Here is a 21,341-nt window from a genome sequence, read left to right as displayed (position 1 = left end):
CATCAATATCATCACGCAATTAGGTTTTTTCAAAACAATTATTTTTATCTCGATATTTTTGTAGCCTTGATGGCATGAACATTCATCATAATGCATGACCTAACTTTACGTTTTTCGAATTTTAGATTTTACATAAATTGTGTATACATTATATCCATAATTGTTGAATTATGTGAATTTGATATTGCCATGAATTGCATCAATTATATGTCCATGCATTAAATTATTTAATTGAATATGCATTGAATTAATTTGGAAATTGAACAAACAAAAAAAATTTAGGGTTTGCCGAATTCAAAACCCGAGCTTACATGAACCCAGCCACCACATGCAATCAGCCACGACCTTCTGCCGTCTCTTTGGGACATCACGACCTGCAGTCGTGTTTTGGAACCCAACCATCATCGAAGACAATTGGTTTCTCAAAAAATTTGATAACCATAGGTGAATTTTCAAAGGATTCTTCGAATCCTCACAGTTTCTTATAGCCTGCTCCCCCTTCCCACGACGTCGAAACTTTGGTTTCCGTCCAAAACTAGGGTTCCAATCGAACCTCTGTGCATCGCCATGCTGTGACCAAGCAATGGAAGTCGTCTGAAGTGTCGCCGGAGATTTTTCCGGTTCGAATCCCACACCCAACGCCATTAGGGTTTTCTAGGTTTCTCGACCTAAGCCCTAATGGGCATCGGACCTTCGAGCCTACATCGCACATCACATTTTTGGGCTTGCTAGTTACCTTTGCTACCACGGCCCAAATCCAAACAACCTATTGGATTGATCTGGACCCACGACCCGCGAATGACACCAGCCTAAGTGGGGTTTGGTGTCCCCTCATGCTCCTCGTTGCACCAGATCCCAGCCCAGATGCTAGTGTATCTAGGTCCGCATTGCATCGGATCCCAGCCCATACGCTGGTGTATTCGTGTACACATTACACCAGATCAGAGCCTTTCACAGGCCTCTATTTTTTTGGGCTTGCGCCTACAATCCATTTATTTTGTGATGCTGGGCTTGCGTGCATGCTAGGCCCGAGCCCAACCTAGCCTAAGTTTTTGGGCCTGGACCACGACACCAATTTGCTTAACCCACCCGTGGGTTTTTGGTCCTTGTTTTTGGGCCCCGAGCTTAATTGTTTAATTTTTTTAGACAATTTGGGTTTTTAAATTTTTCACCCACACTTTAATTTTGGCTCAAATTCCAAATAATTAAATCAATTCTAATTCTAAACCTGAAGATTTATTTGCATATTTATTGTTGCAAATTTCTGTATATATATTTGTGTTTGCCTACAGGAATATCTGAACCAGAAGTTCATAATTCTTTGGAAACCTGAAGTTTCTAGAAACATGCCTTGTTTGAAAACCTGAAGTTTTCCTTAAAAACATCACCCATGAAAACTCGAAGTTTTTTCATGTAAATCTAAACCAGTAAATGTCTATTAGAACCTGAATGTTCTACTCATATGTGAATGGATTGATTTTTTCTCCATTATACTAACCACATTCTTGTTCATTTATTTTGTGATAAGGACATGTAGAATTTGAAGAAACTCGACTTCACCGCTTTAAAAGTCTCTGAAAGAAGTTACCTCATGTGGGTCCAAGATGTGAAGCTCCACCTCACTACAAAGAATTTGTGTCCCGCCATTGAAGATGAGACGGACAACCCTATTGGCGAAGTTAAGAAAGCTACTGCCATGATCTTCATCCAAAGACATATTTATGATGCACTGCAAACCAAGTACCTTGCTGAGGAAGATCCACGAGCATTTTGGGTCGCTTTGGTTGATCGCTTTGATCACCAAGAGGACATCTTCTTGCCTGAAGCAATTCATGACTCGCAACATCCGCGCTTCCAAGACTTTAAGTCTGTGAATGAATATAATTATGAAGTTTATCTAATCCGATCACTTCTCAAGTTTTGTAACGAGAACTTGACCGAAGAGGATCTCTTGGAGAAGACCTATTCGACCTTCTCTGCTACCAATATTGTCCTGCATCAATAATATAGGACTCAAAAGTTTACTAAATTTTCGGATTTGATCTCTATTTTACTTCTCGCTAAAAAGCAGAATCAGTTGTTGATGAAGAATCATCAAGCTCGACCTATTGGGGCGATTGTTATGCTTGGTCGACCTCTTCACCAAATCATTATCGAAGGCGACGTTTCAGAAACTTGTTCAAGGAATTGGTATGCGTAAACTTTCTGAGTTGTAACATTGTTAGTCCTTGAAGAGACAAATCCACCTCCCTAGAATCGTGAGATTTCGGTCCATTATGCTAGTTTAGATGATGTTTAGTGTAGAAATTAGATGATCATCAACGACTCAACGATGCATTACCATATGCAATATTTACTGAGATTATGTTAAGCAATGACATTGAACCCCGTTTCGTTGATGAATGTCGACATAGAACTTATTGGTCAAACTGGAAACAAGCAATCCAAGTCGAACTCAATTCGCTTGTGAAACGTAAGGTGTTTGGACCTGTAACTCATACTCCTCCACATGTGAAACCCGTTGGCTCAAATAGGTTTTCGTTCGGAAGCGTAATGAGAAGAACAAAATTGTGCATTACAAAGCTCATCTTGTTGCACAAAGCTTCTTACAACACCCCGGGATTGACTATGATTAAACTTATTTATCCGTTATGGATGTGATTACGTTCCGACTTCCATGCGCACGACAACACGATTTGTCTTGGTCATCCCGTACCCGGTGACCCACCACAAACCCTGGTTTCATCTCTGCATTACATTGTTCTCTACAAAAAAAAAAAAAAAAAAAAAAAGGGTGGGGGGGGTGGAAGAAGCAAATCTTTGTCCATCTGTGTTAGGAATCAAAATTGAAAAAACAAATTGAATTTGTATAAAATTGAAGAACTCGTATAGGGATTTTGGTTTAGAGGAAGCAGAATCGGGCGAATGTGTAGTTGCCTTCGATGAGGGTTGGTGGTTTCAAGAGGGAGTTGCAAATCTTGGAGTTGTGAGGGGAGGGAGAGCCAAGAAGGAAGCTCTTATTCGATATGACTGAGTTTGTGTTGGGCGCAAAGGAGAGAAGAGAAAAGGATGGGCGGGCTGGGTGGGAGCGGGGTTGGGTAGAATAGGCCCCCATATATATATTTTTAATTTTAATTCTTAATTTTTAAATTTAATTTTAAAAAAAAAAATTAATATTCACGTGGCGCTCAATCATTGTCCATGTGGGCATCACGTCATCAGTTAACAGAGATTTTAATAGAAAATTTAACAGATGTATGATAGTGTCCCATAATTATGACTTTAGGTACCATTCTAGGACAAAAAAATCATGATGTACAAAATTTGAAAAACTAAGAAACTTCAAGGTAGTAAACTAATATTAACCCTAAATATTTACTTGGGTTACAATCCTTTGTACCAAATTTCATTAGCTTACAAAAAAAGAGCGTAAATGACTATTTTCTAGTGATGAGCATGTACTTTTGCAATTATTATATTTTTAATATGTCATTTCAACTAATTTGACAAGAAATTTTTTTTTGTTAGTGAAGATTTTATTAAAAGTGGATAGCAGCAACAATTTAAGGAAGACAATTATGTTTGACCCTTATTAAATTGACATAATGTATTATGTTAGCATGACGTCAGTATGGTAAGATTAAATGATCATTATCGGTACTCGTATAAATTATATTTTTCACTTCTTTGAGCGTATAAGTAAATGCAAGAGGATGGTAAAAAATGCCACCAAATATGTTGGTTTCTAAAGTTTTGCAAGATGATCCAACTGGTTTTGCTTGATAACTTAATATTCTCACCTTTCAAACTTGATGCCACTAAAAGACATACCTAAACCTCATGATGCACGCAAGAGTGCAACATTGTGTCCGTATTAAAGTGTTATGCTATATGCGTGCAAGATGTGTTGAATCAGGACGTAATGTTTCACGCTCGCAACGTACCCAGTTACATTTTTGTTATGTTTGTTTTTGTAAGTGGCTCCACCATAACTACCATGCTTAGTCCCTTGTCACCTTTTTAATCACTTTTACATTTTGTCATTTAAATAATATTTTACAAAAACAAAATTTGTAGTGAATGTCTTTTATTATCCAACATTCATTGGAGGTGAAGAATGGACTCACGATTCGGCTATCATTTCACGTTTACATGGGCTTCTGTTTGAGCTATTTTCAGACTTTCTTGCTTTATTTTATTGTATTTTTGTTAAAAAATTATTACGGTACTCCAAAAATCTACTTGTGTACTTCAAACTTTATCTATATAGAAAGAAAAATACTCTTATGAAGAGCTAACAATTACATTTTTGAGTACCAAAAGTAATTCCCTTTTTGCTATATCAGTTTTAATGTTATCCATGTTATTTTCTTACTAGGTTTTAATAAATAAGCTCCTTAAAACTTACTGTTAAAAAACACTTACCGTTTGAAGGAAAAGAAGCTCATTGAACCAACTGTTATTGCATTAGATTGTAATTACACATTATTTGAAAAAAATTCTATCTAGTTTGAATTTTAATTCTTTTTTTTGTACTAACATTAATATATATATATATATCTACTAATTAATAAAACTCTCTTTGTCAACTAAAATAGGATGTAAAGACAATTTAGTCTTCTATCACACAAAAAAAAATGATGGGCAATAATGTAATTTCATAAGTCTAAATTTTATTGTTTTTTATTAAAGCCTCATCTACAGGTGATGTTAAACTACCTTCAATATTTATAAAAAAAAAAAAAAAATCAAAAGACAAAAACCTCCAACTCCCCCACATTCTCTCTCTCTCTCTCTCTCTCTCTCTCTCTCTCTCTCCCTCTCTCCTTCTCATTGTCTAAAAAAACTGTGTTTATACACACAAAATATGTAGGTAAATGCTATTATATATTATCAAGAGGTCTAAGACACAACAAGTAGAGGTGGACATTATAGTGGGTCAATTCACCAACCTAACCTAAATATGTTGAGTTGCGTTGAGTTCTAAACTTTAAGAAATAATTTTCCAGTAAAAAGCCAACCACTCCGTTTAATAGAAGAGTTGCGTTGGATTAGAATGGTATTACCAGATTGAAATCGACCAACTCGGTTAACCGTTCTTAAACATACATGTATATCATATTATCACATAGACATTAACTTGTACGTTTAGACTTGATTCGAAGGATGAAATTATGATGAAATTTCAATATTAAGTAACATTTAGTGATTCTACAACACCAAATTTACGTAATTTAGGCCTAGTATAACACGACCCTTGAATATTTGTCATGCATACTCACATTAACTTGTAGATCTTGCAAAATCTAACCCACCAAAATATGGTTTTGATGGGTTAGTTTGTTCATTTACTTAGGTGACAATGCGTTAACTTACAACAAATGCAAATCCTAACCCTTGAATATAAGTCACTCATTCTCACATTATACATGTGAAATCCCGTTCCCGAATTTCACTGTTATAATCTACGTATTTATATTATTGAGATTTTATATTATTTTTCGAGAAATTATATTAATTTATTTGGATTTAGATCTTAATTAAATTAGTTACAAAGTTTGAAGTTTGGAAAGTAATTATCTAAAATTCGTTGACCTTTCGAGGTCACAAGTAACATATTCGAATAGATCTTGAAACTATCAGCGCATAGACGAAAGTCGTTTGCGAGTCTGGATTATAACGGTATAGATACGGACATTTGAAGTTGTGTCACTAAACTATAGATTTTAAATTTATTTAAACTCCCATCTTGTGGGAAGGAGGTCAATGATATTTATGTGAGTTAAGGGGAATTGAACAATCAGCAAGGGGAGAGGGGAGAAAGGAGAGAGGCGGGAGAGAAAAGGAGGGGGAACAGCCCAATCAAAAAAAAGGGGCAAAGGAGGGGAAAGGAGAGACCCAAAACGGGTCAATTTTCACCCGCGAACCACCATTATTGACCCGGCCATATATTCTTCATCCGACTTCTGTTTTGGTGATCTTGGTGTCCATGGAAAGCTCTTGACGAGTCCTACATCCCTGTAGTGTTAGATTCCTTGTTTTTCCTTTCCATTTTTCTAGGTCGAAGCCACAAAGTGCCGAGGGTTTTCTGGCGAGTTTTTTCATTGTACGGTGATTCCGACAATGATTACCGTTGATCATCACTACCAATAGACTCCCCTTAACCCCTGGAGCAAGGCCCAAGCATTGGATGAAGCATCGGAGTTTGTTTTGGCGATGAATCGAGGAACACCCATTTCTAGGGTCTCTGGTGGGTTTGGATGAAATTGAGACACTTCCCGGCCGAATTGGACTTGGCCACAGTTTTATGAAGTGGGATTTGACATGCATATTGGAAATATGATTTGTTTTGTATGATTGGCTTGATTTAATAAAAGGTGAGGGCTAGTGGTGGAACGTTAACCCATCGTCATGAGGTTTGTTGCTTCGAAACATGTTTCACCTCTCATTTCATTATTTCATTTCTTGTTCCGTTGAGCCTTTATAACTTGAGTAACTTGATTCATGTGTTGTTTCATTGATTGGTTGTTATGCATTGTGCTCCACGATTCCGTTGAGTGATGGTCCAGAATCATGTCCTGGTTCGGATTTCGTTGAGTGATGGTCTAGAATCCTTCCTACTCCACTCCACGATTCCGTTGAGTGATGGTCCAGAATTGTATCCTAGTTTGGATTCCGTTGAGTGATGTTCTGGAATCCCTTTTACTCTGCAATTCTATTGAGTGATGGTCCGGAATTGTATCCTTGTTTGGATTCCGTTGAGTGATGGTCCGGAATCCCCTTTGGTATCTTGGTTCCATTGGGTGGTCCAAAATCCCCTTTTTCTAGAGATGTAGTCTTCAACCGAACTGTGTCGCTCTAGCCTCGCATTTCGACGTCTTGTATGTGTTATTGATGATGTGATGGTTGACATTATCGATTGATGTGATTAAGGATGATGTTGGTTATGGTTATGGTAATTATGATTAGACTCGTTGACCATTGTGACTAGTGAATAAGATTGTGCTCCGTTGTTTATTCCTTGTAATATTGCATGTTATGCATTGTGATATATTGTTGAGACATAGTGATTTATGTGATGAATATTCGAGTGTAGTGAAATGATGAACTACGAATGGCTTGATCCTTGTTTAGGGTACGTAGGCAGTCTAACGAGGAGGTTAGATGCAGCCATAAAATATACGAAAATTACGACACAATTTGAATATTGAGTTATGCTTTGTACATATCCCGGAGGCGCGGTATGTTAGAGATACGGATATTTGGTAACGTCACGTGTCGATCCTGAACATATGTTGGGATCGGGGTGTGACAACTTTTAATGGTATCAGAGCTTAAGTATTAGGTCTTTGTACCTTTATCTTAGTGTATGAATGGTTTTTGAGTAACATAATGTGTAACTCTGACGGGATCTTACTTAAGCGTTTGATCTTATTGATTTGAAGCCTTGTGTTGCTTATGTGACATTACTTTTGGTTGGTATCGACGTCTTGAGCTCATGTATTGTGCTAATTTATTTCAAAGCTGAGTTTCTGTTGTTGAATGTTGATAGTACGCTGAATAAGTGGTTCGGTTAATTTTTATTTAATCCTAGAAAATGTGGAGTGAAATTCACATGCACCCTTATTTCTTCAGATAGTAGTTAGAATGCCTTTCATTTAAATCATAGATATGGATGATTGTGAAATGGTTGTGTTCGTATGACTGAATGGGAGAAGGAAAATTTTAAAATATTGTATTTCATGTTATAGCTTCAAAGATGAGTGTTTGATTGAAGTCTCAAATTAATCTTGAATTGGGTTAATATTATGTTATGCAATATTAAAATTTTGAACGTGAAGATGATTGTGCAATTGTGATAAGTAGATAGAAAAGTTGTATTATACATGTGCAATTGAGAAATGTTGAATAGGTTGAAAAAATGTCGTGGATGTTGATTCGGGTGAAAAGGCCGTGGAATGTGGAGGAATGTTGGAATGAGTAAAATGACCCGTGGAATGTGAGCAATGGATGAGTAGGCACAAAGACCCAATGTTTCTGAGGATAAGCTCCATTTATGGGCTGCGAAAATGAATTATTGAACTGATAAATATGTTTGATGTGTATTGGTCAGATATATTACAATCTTTTTCAGTCTACTAGTCACTTATTGGGATAAAAGAAAAAGATGATGAAATCATTGTTTTGCCAATGATGATTATGGCTAGAAATTTTAAAATCTTATGACCATGATAATTATGGTTGGAAATTTTAATAATTATGAAAGTCATGATGATTTTACAAATGAGAATGAAATCACAACCCGAGGCTATGATTGGTTTAAAATATAGTGGTGAATAATTGTGATTTGGCATTCCAATGAATGTGGCTGGAATTTTTGATATGTGATTTGTCAATTCTGATAGTTCGGCTTGAAATTCTAATATTTATTTGGCCAATGAAGGTTACGGCTGGAATTTATGATATTTGTTTTGCTAATGTTGAATGTGACAAAAATTTCTGATGTTGGTATCGCCAATGTATGTGGCTAGAAATTTTGAGGATGAAATGTGGTAACGGCTGTGTATAGCCAATGATGGTAAGTGGTTTTACCAATGATTGTGGTTATTATGCTAGTATTTATCTAGCCAATGATAGATGTGGTTTGATAATCTAGTACTTATTTAGCGAATGAGGATTGCTGCTTGATGTTTGATAATTATTTTGCTAATGTGTATGGCTAGAAATTCTTATAATTATTTTGCCAATAAATGTTGCTGGGAATCTAAGTATATGGATGAGAATCACGATGATTTTCGTTGATTTATTTATTTATTTTTGAGCTTGAATAAACTTATAGGCTTAGGTTATGACTTTATTCACTATAAATGGAATGATGGGGAAAGTTGTAATTACAAATTTGGTTGGTTTGGTTGCCAGAATCAGGAGTATTAATGAATTCTTTTTAATAGTGGCATTCTTTGTGATTGTGCAAAGATTGGTGTTGAAGTCGTACTGGGACGACGATGATTGTATTTGTGAGTTGAGATACAATGTGGTTGAACTTGAGTGAGCTCAATTTGGTTATAGCCGAAATGTGAACGTGTTTGTGTATCACTATTTTCTTGAATTGTTGCATCCGTGGATAGTAATTTGATAGTGGAAATTTCGAGGAAATTTTTTTTTTTTTTTTTAAGGGGGGAAGAATGTGAAATCCCATTCCCGGATTTCACTGTTATAATCTACGTATTTATATTATTGAGATTTTATATTATTTTTTGAGAAATTATATTAATTTATTTGGATTTAGATCTTAATTAAATTAGTTACAAAGTTTGAAGTTTGGAAAGTAATTATCTAAAATTCGTTGACCTTTCGAGGTCACAAGTAACGTATTCGAATAGATCTTGAAACTACGAGCGCAATAGGCGAAAGCCGTTTACGAGTCTGGATTATAACAGTATAGATACAAACATTTGAAGTTGTGTTACTAAACTATAGATTTTAAATTTATTTAAACTCCCATCTTGTGGGAAGAAGGCCAATGATATTTATGTGAGTTAAGGGGAATTGACCAATCAACAAGGGGAGAGGGGAGAAAGGAGAGAGGTGGGAGAGAAAAGGAGGGGGGAACAACCCAATCAGAAAAAAGGGGCAAAGGAGGGGAAAGGAAAGACCCAAAACGGGTAATTTTCGTCCGGAACCACCATATTTGACCCGACCATATCTTCTTCATCTGACTTCTGTTTTGGGTGATCTTGGTGTCCATGGAAAGCTCTTGATGAGTCCTACATCCCTGTAGTGTTAGATTCCATTTTTTCCTTTCCATTTTTCTAGGTTGAAGCCACAAAGTGCCAAGGGTTTTCTAGCGAGTTTTCTCATTGTACGGTGATTTTGACAATAATTACCGTCGATCATCACTACCAATAGACTCACCTCAACCCCTGGAGCAAGGCCTAAGCATTGGATGAGGCGTCGAAGTTTGTTTTGGCGATGAATCAAGGAACAACCATTTCTAGGGTCTCCAGTGGGTTTGGATGAAATTGAGACACTTCCCGCCGAATTGGACTTGGCCATAGTTTTATGAAGTGGGATTTGACGTGCATATTGGAAATATGGTTTGTTTTGTATGATTGGCTTGATTTAATAAAAGGTGAAGGCTAGTGGTGAAACGTTAACCCATCGTCATGGGGTTTGTTGCTTCGAATCGTGTTTCACCCCTCGTTTCTTTATTTCATTTCTTGTTCTGTTGAGCCTTTATAACTTGAGTAACTTGATTCATGTGTTGATTCATTGATTTGTTGTTATGCATTGTGATCCATGATTCCGTTGAGTGATGGTCTGGAATCGTGTCCTGGGTCGGATTCCGTTGAGTGATGGTCCAGAATCCTTCCTATTGCACTCCACGATTCTGTTGAGTGATGGTCCAGAATCGTATCCTAGTTTGGATTCCGTTGAGTGATGGTCCGTAATTGTATCCTGGTTTGGATTCCATTGAATGATGGTCCGGAATCCCCTTTGGTATCTTGGTTCCATTGGGTGGTCCAAAATCCCCTTTCTCTAGAGATGTAGTCTTTGGCCAAACTGTGTCGCTCTAGCCTCGCATTTCGACGTGTTGTATGTGTTATTGATGATGTGGTTGGCATTATTGATTGATGTGATTAAGGAATGATGTTGGTTATGGTTATGGTAATTATGATTAGACTCGCTGACCATTGTGACTAGTGAATAAGATTGTGCTCTGTCGTTTATTCCTTGTAATATTGCAAGTTATGCATTGTGATATATTGTTGAGACATAATGATTTATGTGATGAATATTCGAGTGTAGTGAAATGATGAACTACGAATGACTTGATCCCTATTTAGGGTATGTAGGCAGTCTAACGAGGAGGTTAGATGCATCCATAAAATATATGAAAATTACGATGCAATTCGAATATTGAGTTATGCTTTGTACATATCCCGGAGGCGGGGTATGTTAAAGATACGGATATTTGGTAATGTCACGTGTCGATTCTAGACGTATGTTGGGATCGGGGACAATACATAAGGAAAAAAAAAATTAGGCCCAATCCCTAGAACTTGCACAAATTAACCTGCCTAGAAAGGTTTTTTTTATTATTATTTTTTTAATTTTTTTTTTTTAACAAACGATAGTATCTACACTAAGAGGGAGGGGGTAAGCTTAGCCTCATAATGGGCTAGTAATAATGTGGTTCAAATTCGCTTTTGACGAGAATCGAACTTAAGACCTCTCACTTACAAGTGAAGAAAAATATCACTAGACCGTAGCACTAAGTGGCTGCCTAGAAAAGGTTTTGGTGGGCTGGTTTGGTCATTTACTTAGGTGAAAAATGTGTTTACACAATGTCATCTGAACTTTGAATATCTGTAATTCATACTCATATTAGATATAAGATAAAAAAAACAATTAGACCCAATCAATAGAACTTGCCCAACCCAACTCACCTAGAAATAATTCGTACTCATATTAGATATAAGATAAAAAAAAACAATTAGACCCAATCAATAGAACTTGCCCAACCCAACTCACCTAGAAATAATTCGGGTGTGTAAGTTTGTCCATTTACTTAAGTTACAATGTGTTTTAACAACGCCAACCCGAATCTTTTGGGTTGGCCAACAGGTTGAAGTCCAACCCGAGCCAAACCACCTAATGCTCATTGCTAAAATAAAGACAATTTATACTCTTATTAAACTGATATGATATTTTACATGGATATAATGTCAACACAAAAATGTTCACGAATTGTTAGCATTGCTTAGGCTCTCTTAAAAACTAGTTGAGAGAGATTGATACCTACAATGAATATTTTAGCAGACGACAATAACATCTCTTATCAAACTGTTACGACGTATTTCTTATGCATATATTCAAGTGATAAAACTCAACTTGTAATTTTATGTCGTTAAACTATTTTACATATTACAAGAATGTCATGTCATTCTACATAAAGTACGATTATATAAAAATATGCATGTTATTTGATAATTGATCACAACTTTTTATTTCCCTACTTAAAAATATAGCATGTTTGACAAATCTAAGGTTGGATCCTTGATCCCTCTGTCAATGCCTTTGAAATTTATAACGAAATCTCAACTTTCTTCATAATATCACGTTAGGCAGACAACTTAACAATATGTTTCAACATAATATTTTACAAACTTCCATTATTTACTTTAATTTATATGATGGTAGTGCTATTCACACACTTTTTTTTACTTTACACACACTCGTGTTAAATTTATTATCCATTAATTTTTTTCAATTTATTCGATCTGTACGCTAAGTGAGAAATAAGAAGTCCCTTTGGAGATGACACCACCCCTTATATAATTGTTAGGGATGTGATATTCAAACACTCTATTTTACTTTTACACATCTTTTAATAATTTCTGTCCGTTAATCTTTTTCAATTCATTCGATCTGACGTTCGAAAATTAAAAAAATGTTTAAAAAATAAAATAGGATATACGAATGGCACACTCCATTTACTTTGCATGTACTTTGCAGTTCACCTGAAGAGGATTAGTTTAATCACATCATTACATGTCTGTGGTCATACTTTTATAAAATCTTGCAGCAAAAGGACAACTCTGTGTCTGTCATCTTCCCACAGTTGCATGGACCTCTTTTAGTCACATGTCAAATTCCAGGGACATTACAGTGCTAAAAACTCACAGCGGTTTTGTCTTTTTGGCTTGTGGTATATTTTTTATTTTTGATTATTTATTTGATATATACTAGCAATTGTACACACGGTATATATGTATTAATTTTTTTTTTAAATAAAGTTTGCGAAGAGAGAATATAAATGATCGTTAAAACCTCTTTTAGCAATTGTTTTTAGATAAGTATTTTGTCACTAAAAATTTATTGTATTAGAGAAAAACGTGAGATGGAAAATAGGGCAAAAGATAAGTAAAATTATTTTGTGCCTTCAAGGACATCCGATAAAAATAAAAAGTAGAATTATTTAATTTATTAATTGCATATAATTTTTATTTTGGTTATTTTTTTAAAATATTGTTGTTAGTTTTGCCGATAGAGTTAATTTTCTCAATTTTTTATTTGATAAAGAGAGCTTTGCCAGTAAAAACTTTTTTTTCAATAAATTATTTAGATAAACAAAATTAAATGCAGTACACATACTATGTTTGTGATTTAAAATTTTAAAAAGGATTAAATTTAATTAATGTCAATTTATGTAAAAAAATTAGTGGATTGGGGAAGTTAAAAAAAGTGAAAAGAAAAGTAGACGCATGTGCAAATGAGAGAGAGAGAGAGAGAGAGAGAGTTTAGTGTATTGATTAAGCGACATGGTTATGAGATTAAAAAAAACAAAAATTTATTTGTACGAAATTACTTTGATGGTTATATTTTTATTGTTTCTAATATTTTCTTTAGTTATGTATAAAAGGGTATAATATTATTTTCATTAGTTTTTTGTTGACAAACTTGGTTATATTAATTTGTAGTTTAGATAATTAATTTTTTTTAAAAGGAAAAAAAAATAATGGAGGGTAATACCGTAATGTTGTTGTAGATTTGGCGCGTATGTAAACCACCAACGGACTCAGACTCAGAGGAGAGAGAGAGGAGAGAGAGTGATTAAATAAATAATAAATAAAAAAGAAAATGAAACCTCTAAAAATTAAGGAGAGAAAAGTAAGAGACCAAAACCAAAAAACGCTTTGAAAACTTTGAGAGAGAGAAACCCAAAACCATAACGAAAACTTAAACAGGAGGAAGGGAGGGAGGGAGAGAGAGAGAGAGAGAGAGAGAAAGAGAGGGGGAGAGAGAGAGGGAGAAACACACATACAGTGTTTTTGTGTGTGTGTGTGTCTGTGAGGGGAGGGAGGGAGGGGGAGAGAGAGAGAGAGAGAGAGAGAGAGAGGAGCCCTGAAAATCCAAACCCTTTTCAGAATTCCATCTCTCTGATAACTTCATTTGATCATAATCTCTCATTCTTCCTGTACAGAGAGAGATTGAGGGGAGAGAAAGGGAGAGAGGAGAGAGATTGTGGAAAAAGTCGAGATATTTAAGTGAAGAATCGAAGTGATTTCAGTGTGACCGTACAATGGAGCGGTACGGTCGGACCGCAGAAGGGTCACAGTCCGATCCGTCGCCGGAGTGGAACCTTCCGGGACCCGAAACAGGGCTGGAAGGTGTGACTCTTCTCTCCCCAATACACTCCGCATTTCAATTTCGTTCGGATTCGGATTCGATTTCGGGTTTTGGGGGTTGCGACTTGGTGGGTTTTGAGGCGAATGCGGCTCCGTTTTTCCGAATTGGTTTTTGATCCTTTCGCTTTGTGTGATAATGCAGGGTCCATGAGGCAGTTGGGGCTCGGACCCGGGGAATCGTACCCGGAGCGATCCGACGAGGCCGATTGCAGTTACTACTTGAGGACTGGGATTTGTGGGTACGGCTCTCGGTGTCGGTACAACCATCCCCGTGATCGCAGTGTGGTAATTTTATTGAATTGCCCTTTTTTTGCTGCTTTAATTGGTTGAATTTGGGGCTTAATTGGATGGTGATTGATTGATTACCAGTGTGGTGCTTTCGTTTTTGTTTTGATCTTGTGTGGTAGTAGAGATATTGTGGGTTTCGTCTGTAGATTTGATGATCAAGTTTGTGGTATTAAGCAATTTGATTAGTGGGATTGTTCTGAATTTGTTGAATTTCAAGTCGTTGTGGAGAAAATTTGAACTTTTTAAATTAATGGTTAATGCTGATATGATTACCTGTTTACTAGTTAAGTTTGAGCGGTACATATTTCTCAGGTTATCGGAGCGGCAAGAACTGGAGGATTAGAGTACCCTGAGCGAGCGGGCCAGCCGGTGTGCCAGGTACTTATCTTTTTTTCGAGTTTAGGCCAAAATGTTGCCTTGGCATAGTATGCATTTACAGGATTCCAGCAGATCACATATTCAGCTTCCGGTCTTATGTGTTCTGCATAGAGTAGCATCCTCTATTGACGATTGCATGCTTTGCTGTCCTGAAAATTTGTGAATCCCCTTTGTTTGATTGCTCTGTAATTCTTTGATGGCAGTATTATATGAGGACAGGGACTTGCAAATTCGGCGCTTCGTGTAAGTACCACCATCCTAAGCAGGGAGGGAGCTCTGATAGCCCTGTTTCATTAAACTATTATGGATATCCATTGCGGCCGGTCTGTAATTCTCAAATTTGAACTTCTATTTCTTCAACTCATTGTCATATTATATATCCAACTTCATGATTGTGAGGTAAAGTATTGTAATCATGGTTATTTTGCAAATAAAACAGAGCGAAAGAGATTGTTCCTACTATGTGAAAACTGGACAGTGTAAGTTTGGTGCAACTTGTAAATTCCATCATCCACAGCCGGCTGGCATACAGCTTCCTGGGCCATCACCAGCACCTCAAGTTTCACCTGTACCTGCTACACACACATTGTATCAAAATGTGCAATCTCCGTCTGTTTCATCACAACAGTATGGAGTAGTATTTGCAAGGCCTCCTTTAACATATGTTCCAAGCCCCTATGATCAAGTGCTGCTTTCCCAGGGCCCAATTCCTTTCCCAGGTTGGAATCCATATCAGGTAAATAACATTTCCTGCTCCATTATCTTTTAAGTTACATGAATTTCCCTTAAGCTGTTAGTCATGTGGTGCAGGCACTTGCAAGCCAATTGCCCTCTCCGAGTACTCAATCTGGTGTTGGTGCTAGGACACTGTATACCCAACTATCTCCTTCAGCGCCTGCATTTACCGGAATGTATCAACCGATGCCTTTAGCTTCCTCTCTTGGTCTTCCAACTACTAGCCAGAAGGAGCAAATATTTCCAGAAAGACCTGGTCAGCCAGAATGCCAGTATTTCATGAGAACAGGGGATTGTAAATTTGGTTCCTCATGTAGATATCATCATCCGCCAGAAGTTGTTCAATCAAAAACAACTGTTCTCCTTAGCTCCAGTGGTCTTCCTTTACGCCCGGTGAGCCGCCCTTACAAATCCTTTTTAGCATGATGCTTTTACTAGGCATGAACCAGGAGCTTGTTTACATAGCAACACTCAAATCTTTGTGGGAAATATGTGCTGAAACGAATATGTTGGTTGCTGCTGATAGATGGTAATTATTTGGTTTGAAATTATGTAAGTTACAGCTATCTGGATCATGATGATTTTTGGACCCAGGGTCCATTTTAGGGAGCCTCATTTAATTTTGGGTCCCTTTCGGTGTTTTTTTTTTTTTTTTTTTTTTTTTTTTCAATTTTCCTTGCATTTATGCTTTTTTTGTTGTTACTTCCAGGTGATATTGTCTGTAAAGTCTGCTAGTCTGCATTTTTACTAGTTGCGCGTATTATACTACTAATTATGTTGGTTGTCACGATCTTTATTTTTATTAGTTAACATGCTGGCCTTCTTTCTTAGTATGAATTGCTATGTTAAGTTTGCTTGCTTGTACGTTTTTGTACTGTGAATGCCTTCTTGGTAAGTTATACACTTTTCTCCTCACGCATACTTATTTTTTTCTCTGTGAATTTGAAATTCTATGTGGTAATCAGGGTGCTCCACTTTGCACTCACTATCAACAACGTGGAGCATGCAAGTTTGGATCCGCATGCAAATTTGACCACCCAATTGGAACACTCAGTTACAGCCCATCAGCGTCTTCTCTTGCTGATATGCCAGTTGCACCCTACCCAGTGGGATCATCAATTGGTAAACTAGCCCCGTCATCCTCATCCTCGGAGCTGCGACCTGAGCTTAGTTCAAGCTCTGGAAAGGACTTGGTTTCAGCCAGAATGTCTTCGTCACTGAGCACTTCAAGTTTATCAGTAGGTTCAACTGTTTCTAAGGGTGGTGTTACCCCTGCGGGTGTCCAACAGTCTTCTCAGGGTTCCGGTCCTTCAAGTGGCAGTGGCAACAGTACAGAGTCTCATAGTTCAAGCTAAGAAAATGTCAAGCAATTTTTCATTCTTCCTTTTTGATCAACTTTCTCCCAAAGTATCATTTTTTACCTTTTTCAAGTCCTCCAACAGAGGCTTCAATTCTCACTGCCTTAGCATACATCAGTCATGTTCATCTCTGTGTTTATATCATCTTTATACGGCCATCCCTTTTATCTCGAATAAGCCATGGCCGACCTCCAAAATTTTAGCAAACCGCATATAGCCTTCCCGTCTCTCTCTTCAATAACCTTGAAAGAATTTGCGGTTCCTTGAGGCAAATCCGTGTCCAGATCTTCAATTTTGGAGTGTTATCCTCATATGTGCTCAATCCTTTTTCAGAATGAAAAGAATAGTTCCAGGCGATCTTGCCTTTCCAATGACCGTGCATTCGCGTCTATCCTTTTCTGAATTTTCCTTTTCTAAACCAGGGAACGAGCTTTCAGTTAAAAACTTGGGAGTTTGAATTCATGTTCCCCCACTCTTTGTCCAAGGTCTATTTTCGATAACAGAAGCAAATTAAAGACCGAAAGAAGAAGGCATCACAGTGCTTGCTACTTTATTTGGGATCTTCAGATACATAGTTATATTCTGTTGTGTCAATTGAAATGCTTGACCATGTTTTTTATGTTATGAAATACAAAATATATGAAGAAGCACTCTTTGACTCTGTAATAATCTTTCTCTTCCATTATTTCATTGAGCGAGGAGAAAATCATCTTTGTTACTTTCTTTACACTGCTTACATACATACATGCATGCGCGCATGCATTGGTACTGTGAAATGACCTAGATTGCATGCGGGTCAGACCAGTTGGTAAGAGAAGTGTGTTTGTCCCCTTGTGTTTAAGTTCAAATATGTTCTCTCTGTGTTAGAGTAGCTTAATATATGTGTCGTCTTGTCAAAAAGAAAAAAAAAAATTTGGGCATGCACTTCCCTTTTCTTTTGGGTACTTGTTGGCAACTCTTTCAGATTGCTTATATGGCAGCATGGCCCTTAGATGAACCTTGTTAGAAAGTTGGAAATCCTTTTTCACCCATTTTCTTCTTAAAAGTAATATGAACTATGAGAAAAATAATTTGAACTTAAGTCTTCAGTGCATAAGAGGGGATGCATTCGCTTTAGCCAACGTGATTACATCCACATCTGCATATGACAACAAAAATCATTGCATGCAAAACTTGGTCCAATTTGGTTCATCAAAGAGTACAAGTTTTGCCTTTAAATTTCTTCCATTCTAAATATGGATTGAAGTTAAAACTGATGGGATGTGCGGTAGTTTAGGGAACTTTATGGCTTTGGTCATGTCTTCACACTCCTCCCAAAGATTTTTCACAAGTACCATATGATTGAGCACAAGATATTCCCAAGGAAAAAAGATATCATTGACATGGGGTTTATTTATAGGATGGTGTTATTTGCACATTAATTTTTAATTACCTCCTACACACATTTGTTTTTGTCATTGATCTTCTTTTATTCATGTGATCTGATGGCCAAACATTAAGAAGAGTGTTGGAAAAGTAAAAGCACTGCCTTATTTATATATGCAGGAATTTCCCATAATACCCCAGTCTCCCATCCAAGAAAATGCACAATTACATGGCCAAAAAGCTAAATAATGAGACATTTTCCAGTCTAATTTATTTGACGGAGTGACCGACAAAGAGACAAGAGGAATCCAGGTTTGAAGACAATGAACTGTGTTGGGCAAAATTAATGGATCTCCTTTCCTTACCTTCCAAACCATGCCAGTTGTGCTTGATGACCATCCTTGTAAAGAAAAACAAAGGGACAAAAAAGCACTAAAATGAAGTGCGTATGTATCCAACTTTAATCTTGGAGTAGACAAGAACTCTTGGGATATATTTAGGAGCCTTGTATGTTACCCTTACTTTCATAAATTGAGGAGAATATATAGATTTATTCCCTATGGTCATCTTATAATGTAAGTTGTCGAGTGTCGAGCTTTAATTATTGTAACACGTCACTTTTTAACATGAACGATAATGAAAGAAATAAGATCGACCAGATGAATGTTTGAACGAATGATATTAACTATTTAATCTACAAGCTTGTTGAAGAGTACCCATATGAACTACAACTTTGCATAGCATAGAAACTAGAAAGCATAACAAAAAGCTAGAACCGTTATTGCAAAAGCACTAATACTTTGCACTTGTGTGGCTGAGAAGTTTAGTGGTCCATGTCCCTTTTTGCATCCAAATTAAGTTGCATGCATCTTTTTGTTAGGCTACGTTGTCAGTTAAAGGTCAGGCAGATAGCCGTAAAGATAGACACATAATGCAGTTATTATATTATGCAATAAAGCCATTAAAGTGCTAGCTAATATCATCAAATATTGGTACAAAAATATATATGTGACGAAAGACGTAGAACTTACAATGAAGGAGAAAGGGTTGCAAGAAAAGCTCAAGACACAAGAAAAATAAATGCATGCGCATGATTAATGGATAATTTCCATTGGTGCACGTACGCACCAGAAGTTAATCAAACGAGTGAGTGGCCAAACTCAATGACTGCATCACCAAAAGCGGGAACTGATGGAGAGCAAGAGAATGAAGAAGAAGATCCATAAGCACTTGACTTTTCGACGATCGGATACAACGCTCCCATGCATCCATCTTCAATCATCATAGGATTGAACTCCCATGGCTGCTGGTTATCCCAGAATCCATGACTGAATCCATCAAAGCAAGGAATATGATGATCTCCATTGTTGTTATTACAAGCTGCTTGCACATTCGCAACATCTAGAGGAAATGTAGCACTAGTGGAGTTATTAGGGTTTGAAAAACTACAATTTTGATCAATTTTCAAAGCTTTTGAGTTTGTGTAATTTGTGGGGTGGTGATTATCCGAAGGAGGCCTCAGGCAACTATCAGGAACAATGCAGGCCAAATAGCCCGAGTTAGAATTACTCGAATCGCCAGAGAAAAAGAAACCCTCATCATCCTCATCATGTGCCGATGATGATGACCTAATATTATTAGGGTTTTGAAATTGGATTTGATCAGACTGAAAAATGTTAGAATGATGAGGTGGACTGTTTTGATTGGTGAATTTTTGTTTAGCAGTCTGAGTGGTGAAAAACTGTGATTGCTGTGGTAAAAGGGTTTGGACATCAAAGGGTGAGACGAAAGATTGGAAAGTTGTGTTGTCAGAGTAAATGAAGTTGGTTCTTGCTTGTGAGCCTTTCATAGAGAGGGCAGCTCTGTCATAAGCAAAAGCTGCTTCTTGAGCAGTGTCAAAGGTGCCAAGCCAGTGCCTTTCTTTAGTGCTAGGGTCTCTGATTTCGGCTGCATATCTCCCCCAAGGCCTTCTCCTCACACCAAGAAACCTCCCTGGCTCGGCCTGCTTTCGCCTTCCTCTTCTCTCACCGGATTGAGAGGACGGAGGAGGTGTGCTTCTCTGCAGTACAGCAGCAAAACCCACCTGTGCCTGACCTTGCTCAAAAGCTTTGAAGGGTTTTTCTAGGGTTTTGGAGGTAGACATTGACATGGTACCGAAAATAGTAAGAAATTCTAGAGAAAATGTGAGAGAGTGCAGAAGGATATGAGAAGTGAAGGTTTTGGTTTTGGTTTCTGGATTTTGGATGGTGAAGTGTGTGGAAGTTGTGAGAAGGGTTTTAAAGACTATGATTTATAATCAGGAGGAGAGATAATTTAGTGTAAGTAAAGACATACGTGACAGATATTTATTGAACAAATGATGCGTTTTTTAAACACTTGACAAGTGTTTATTAGACGAGAAATACCACTAAGACTATGTTTTAGTTATAATAGAGAATCTTATGGAGATAAGGAGAGGGGGCAAGGAAAAGGACATTGCAGATGTCATTCTGTGGAAGACCATCCTTCCCTTTCCACCTACTTTTTTTTAAATCTTTCTTTTTCTGATTTCTATTTAATCCTGCATCTCTTCAACTGCAAATAATAATAAGCTAGCACTTGTAGGTGAAAAATAATGTGTAGATTCCCAGCAGTACTTGTCAAAAACTCGAAATGGAGGTCTGTAACTGCTCTAGGGTCTTTTATTTTCTAGCTACAGTCACTTTCTTCCAAGTTCCAATAAAACCCTAGAATATAAATTCTCTATCTATATGTAACTTGCGATTCCATATGAAAATGGTTTGGAAATTTACTCACTCATAACACTCTTAAGTTTCAAAGATGTTATTGTTGTGGCTTACTTAAGTTTCAAAGATGTTATTGTTGTGGCTTATTTCAATTGACAGGGAGAGAGGGGGCCAGCGACACAGAGAGAAAATAGAGAGATATGTGTTTGTAGGGTTGTGTGTAGAGCATGTGTTATTTTCCTATGCAGTGACTTTATTTATAGTAATAAGGGAGGGAAGAATCCTTCTCCTCCAAGGAA

General features: G+C 37.0%; 2 protein-coding genes across 2 annotated transcripts; one reads left to right on the top strand and one right to left on the bottom strand.

Annotated features, from left to right (window-relative positions):
- Positions 1–13,794: 13,794 nt before the first annotated feature.
- LOC103958574 (zinc finger CCCH domain-containing protein 58) lies at positions 13,795–17,674 on the top strand. Its single transcript, XM_009370853.3, has 7 exons — positions 13,795–14,174; positions 14,335–14,477; positions 14,793–14,858; positions 15,062–15,181; positions 15,298–15,594; positions 15,669–15,986; positions 16,559–17,674. The coding sequence occupies exons 1-7, from the start codon at positions 14,087–14,089 to the stop codon at positions 16,946–16,948; spliced, it is 1,422 nt and encodes a 473-aa protein (XP_009369128.2). The 5' UTR covers positions 13,795–14,086; the 3' UTR covers positions 16,949–17,674.
- A 1,563-nt stretch (positions 17,675–19,237) lies between these two features.
- LOC103932037 (ethylene-responsive transcription factor ERF086-like) lies at positions 19,238–20,562 on the bottom strand. Its single transcript, XM_009341578.3, has one exon. The coding sequence runs from the start codon at positions 20,463–20,465 to the stop codon at positions 19,455–19,457; it is 1,011 nt and encodes a 336-aa protein (XP_009339853.3). The 5' UTR covers positions 20,466–20,562; the 3' UTR covers positions 19,238–19,454.
- Between the last annotated feature and the right edge of the window lie 779 nt (positions 20,563–21,341).

This window comes from the organism of the source record quoted next, unplaced genomic scaffold (assembly GCF_019419815.1).
Source record: "Pyrus x bretschneideri cultivar Hongxiangsu unplaced genomic scaffold, Pyrus_bretschneideri_v1 Contig21, whole genome shotgun sequence".
Lineage (NCBI taxonomy): Eukaryota > Viridiplantae > Streptophyta > Magnoliopsida > Rosales > Rosaceae > Pyrus > Pyrus x bretschneideri.
This window is presented reverse-complemented; position numbering and strand designations above follow the sequence as displayed.

Bases quoted from the DNA above. Each gene is read 5' to 3' on its own strand.
- LOC103932037 (XM_009341578.3), bottom strand. From the start codon at position 20,465: ATGTCAATGTCTACCTCCAAAACCCTAGAAAAACCCTTCAAAGCTTTT.
- LOC103958574 (XM_009370853.3), top strand. From the start codon at position 14,087: ATGGAGCGGTACGGTCGGACCGCAGAAGGGTCACAGTCCGATCCGTCG. The intron at 14,175-14,334 runs GTGTGACTCTTC...GTGATAATGCAG, and splicing joins ACCCGAAACAGGGCTGGAAG to GGTCCATGAGGCAGTTGGGG. The intron at 14,859-15,061 runs GTACTTATCTTT...CTTTGATGGCAG, and splicing joins CGGGCCAGCCGGTGTGCCAG to TATTATATGAGGACAGGGAC.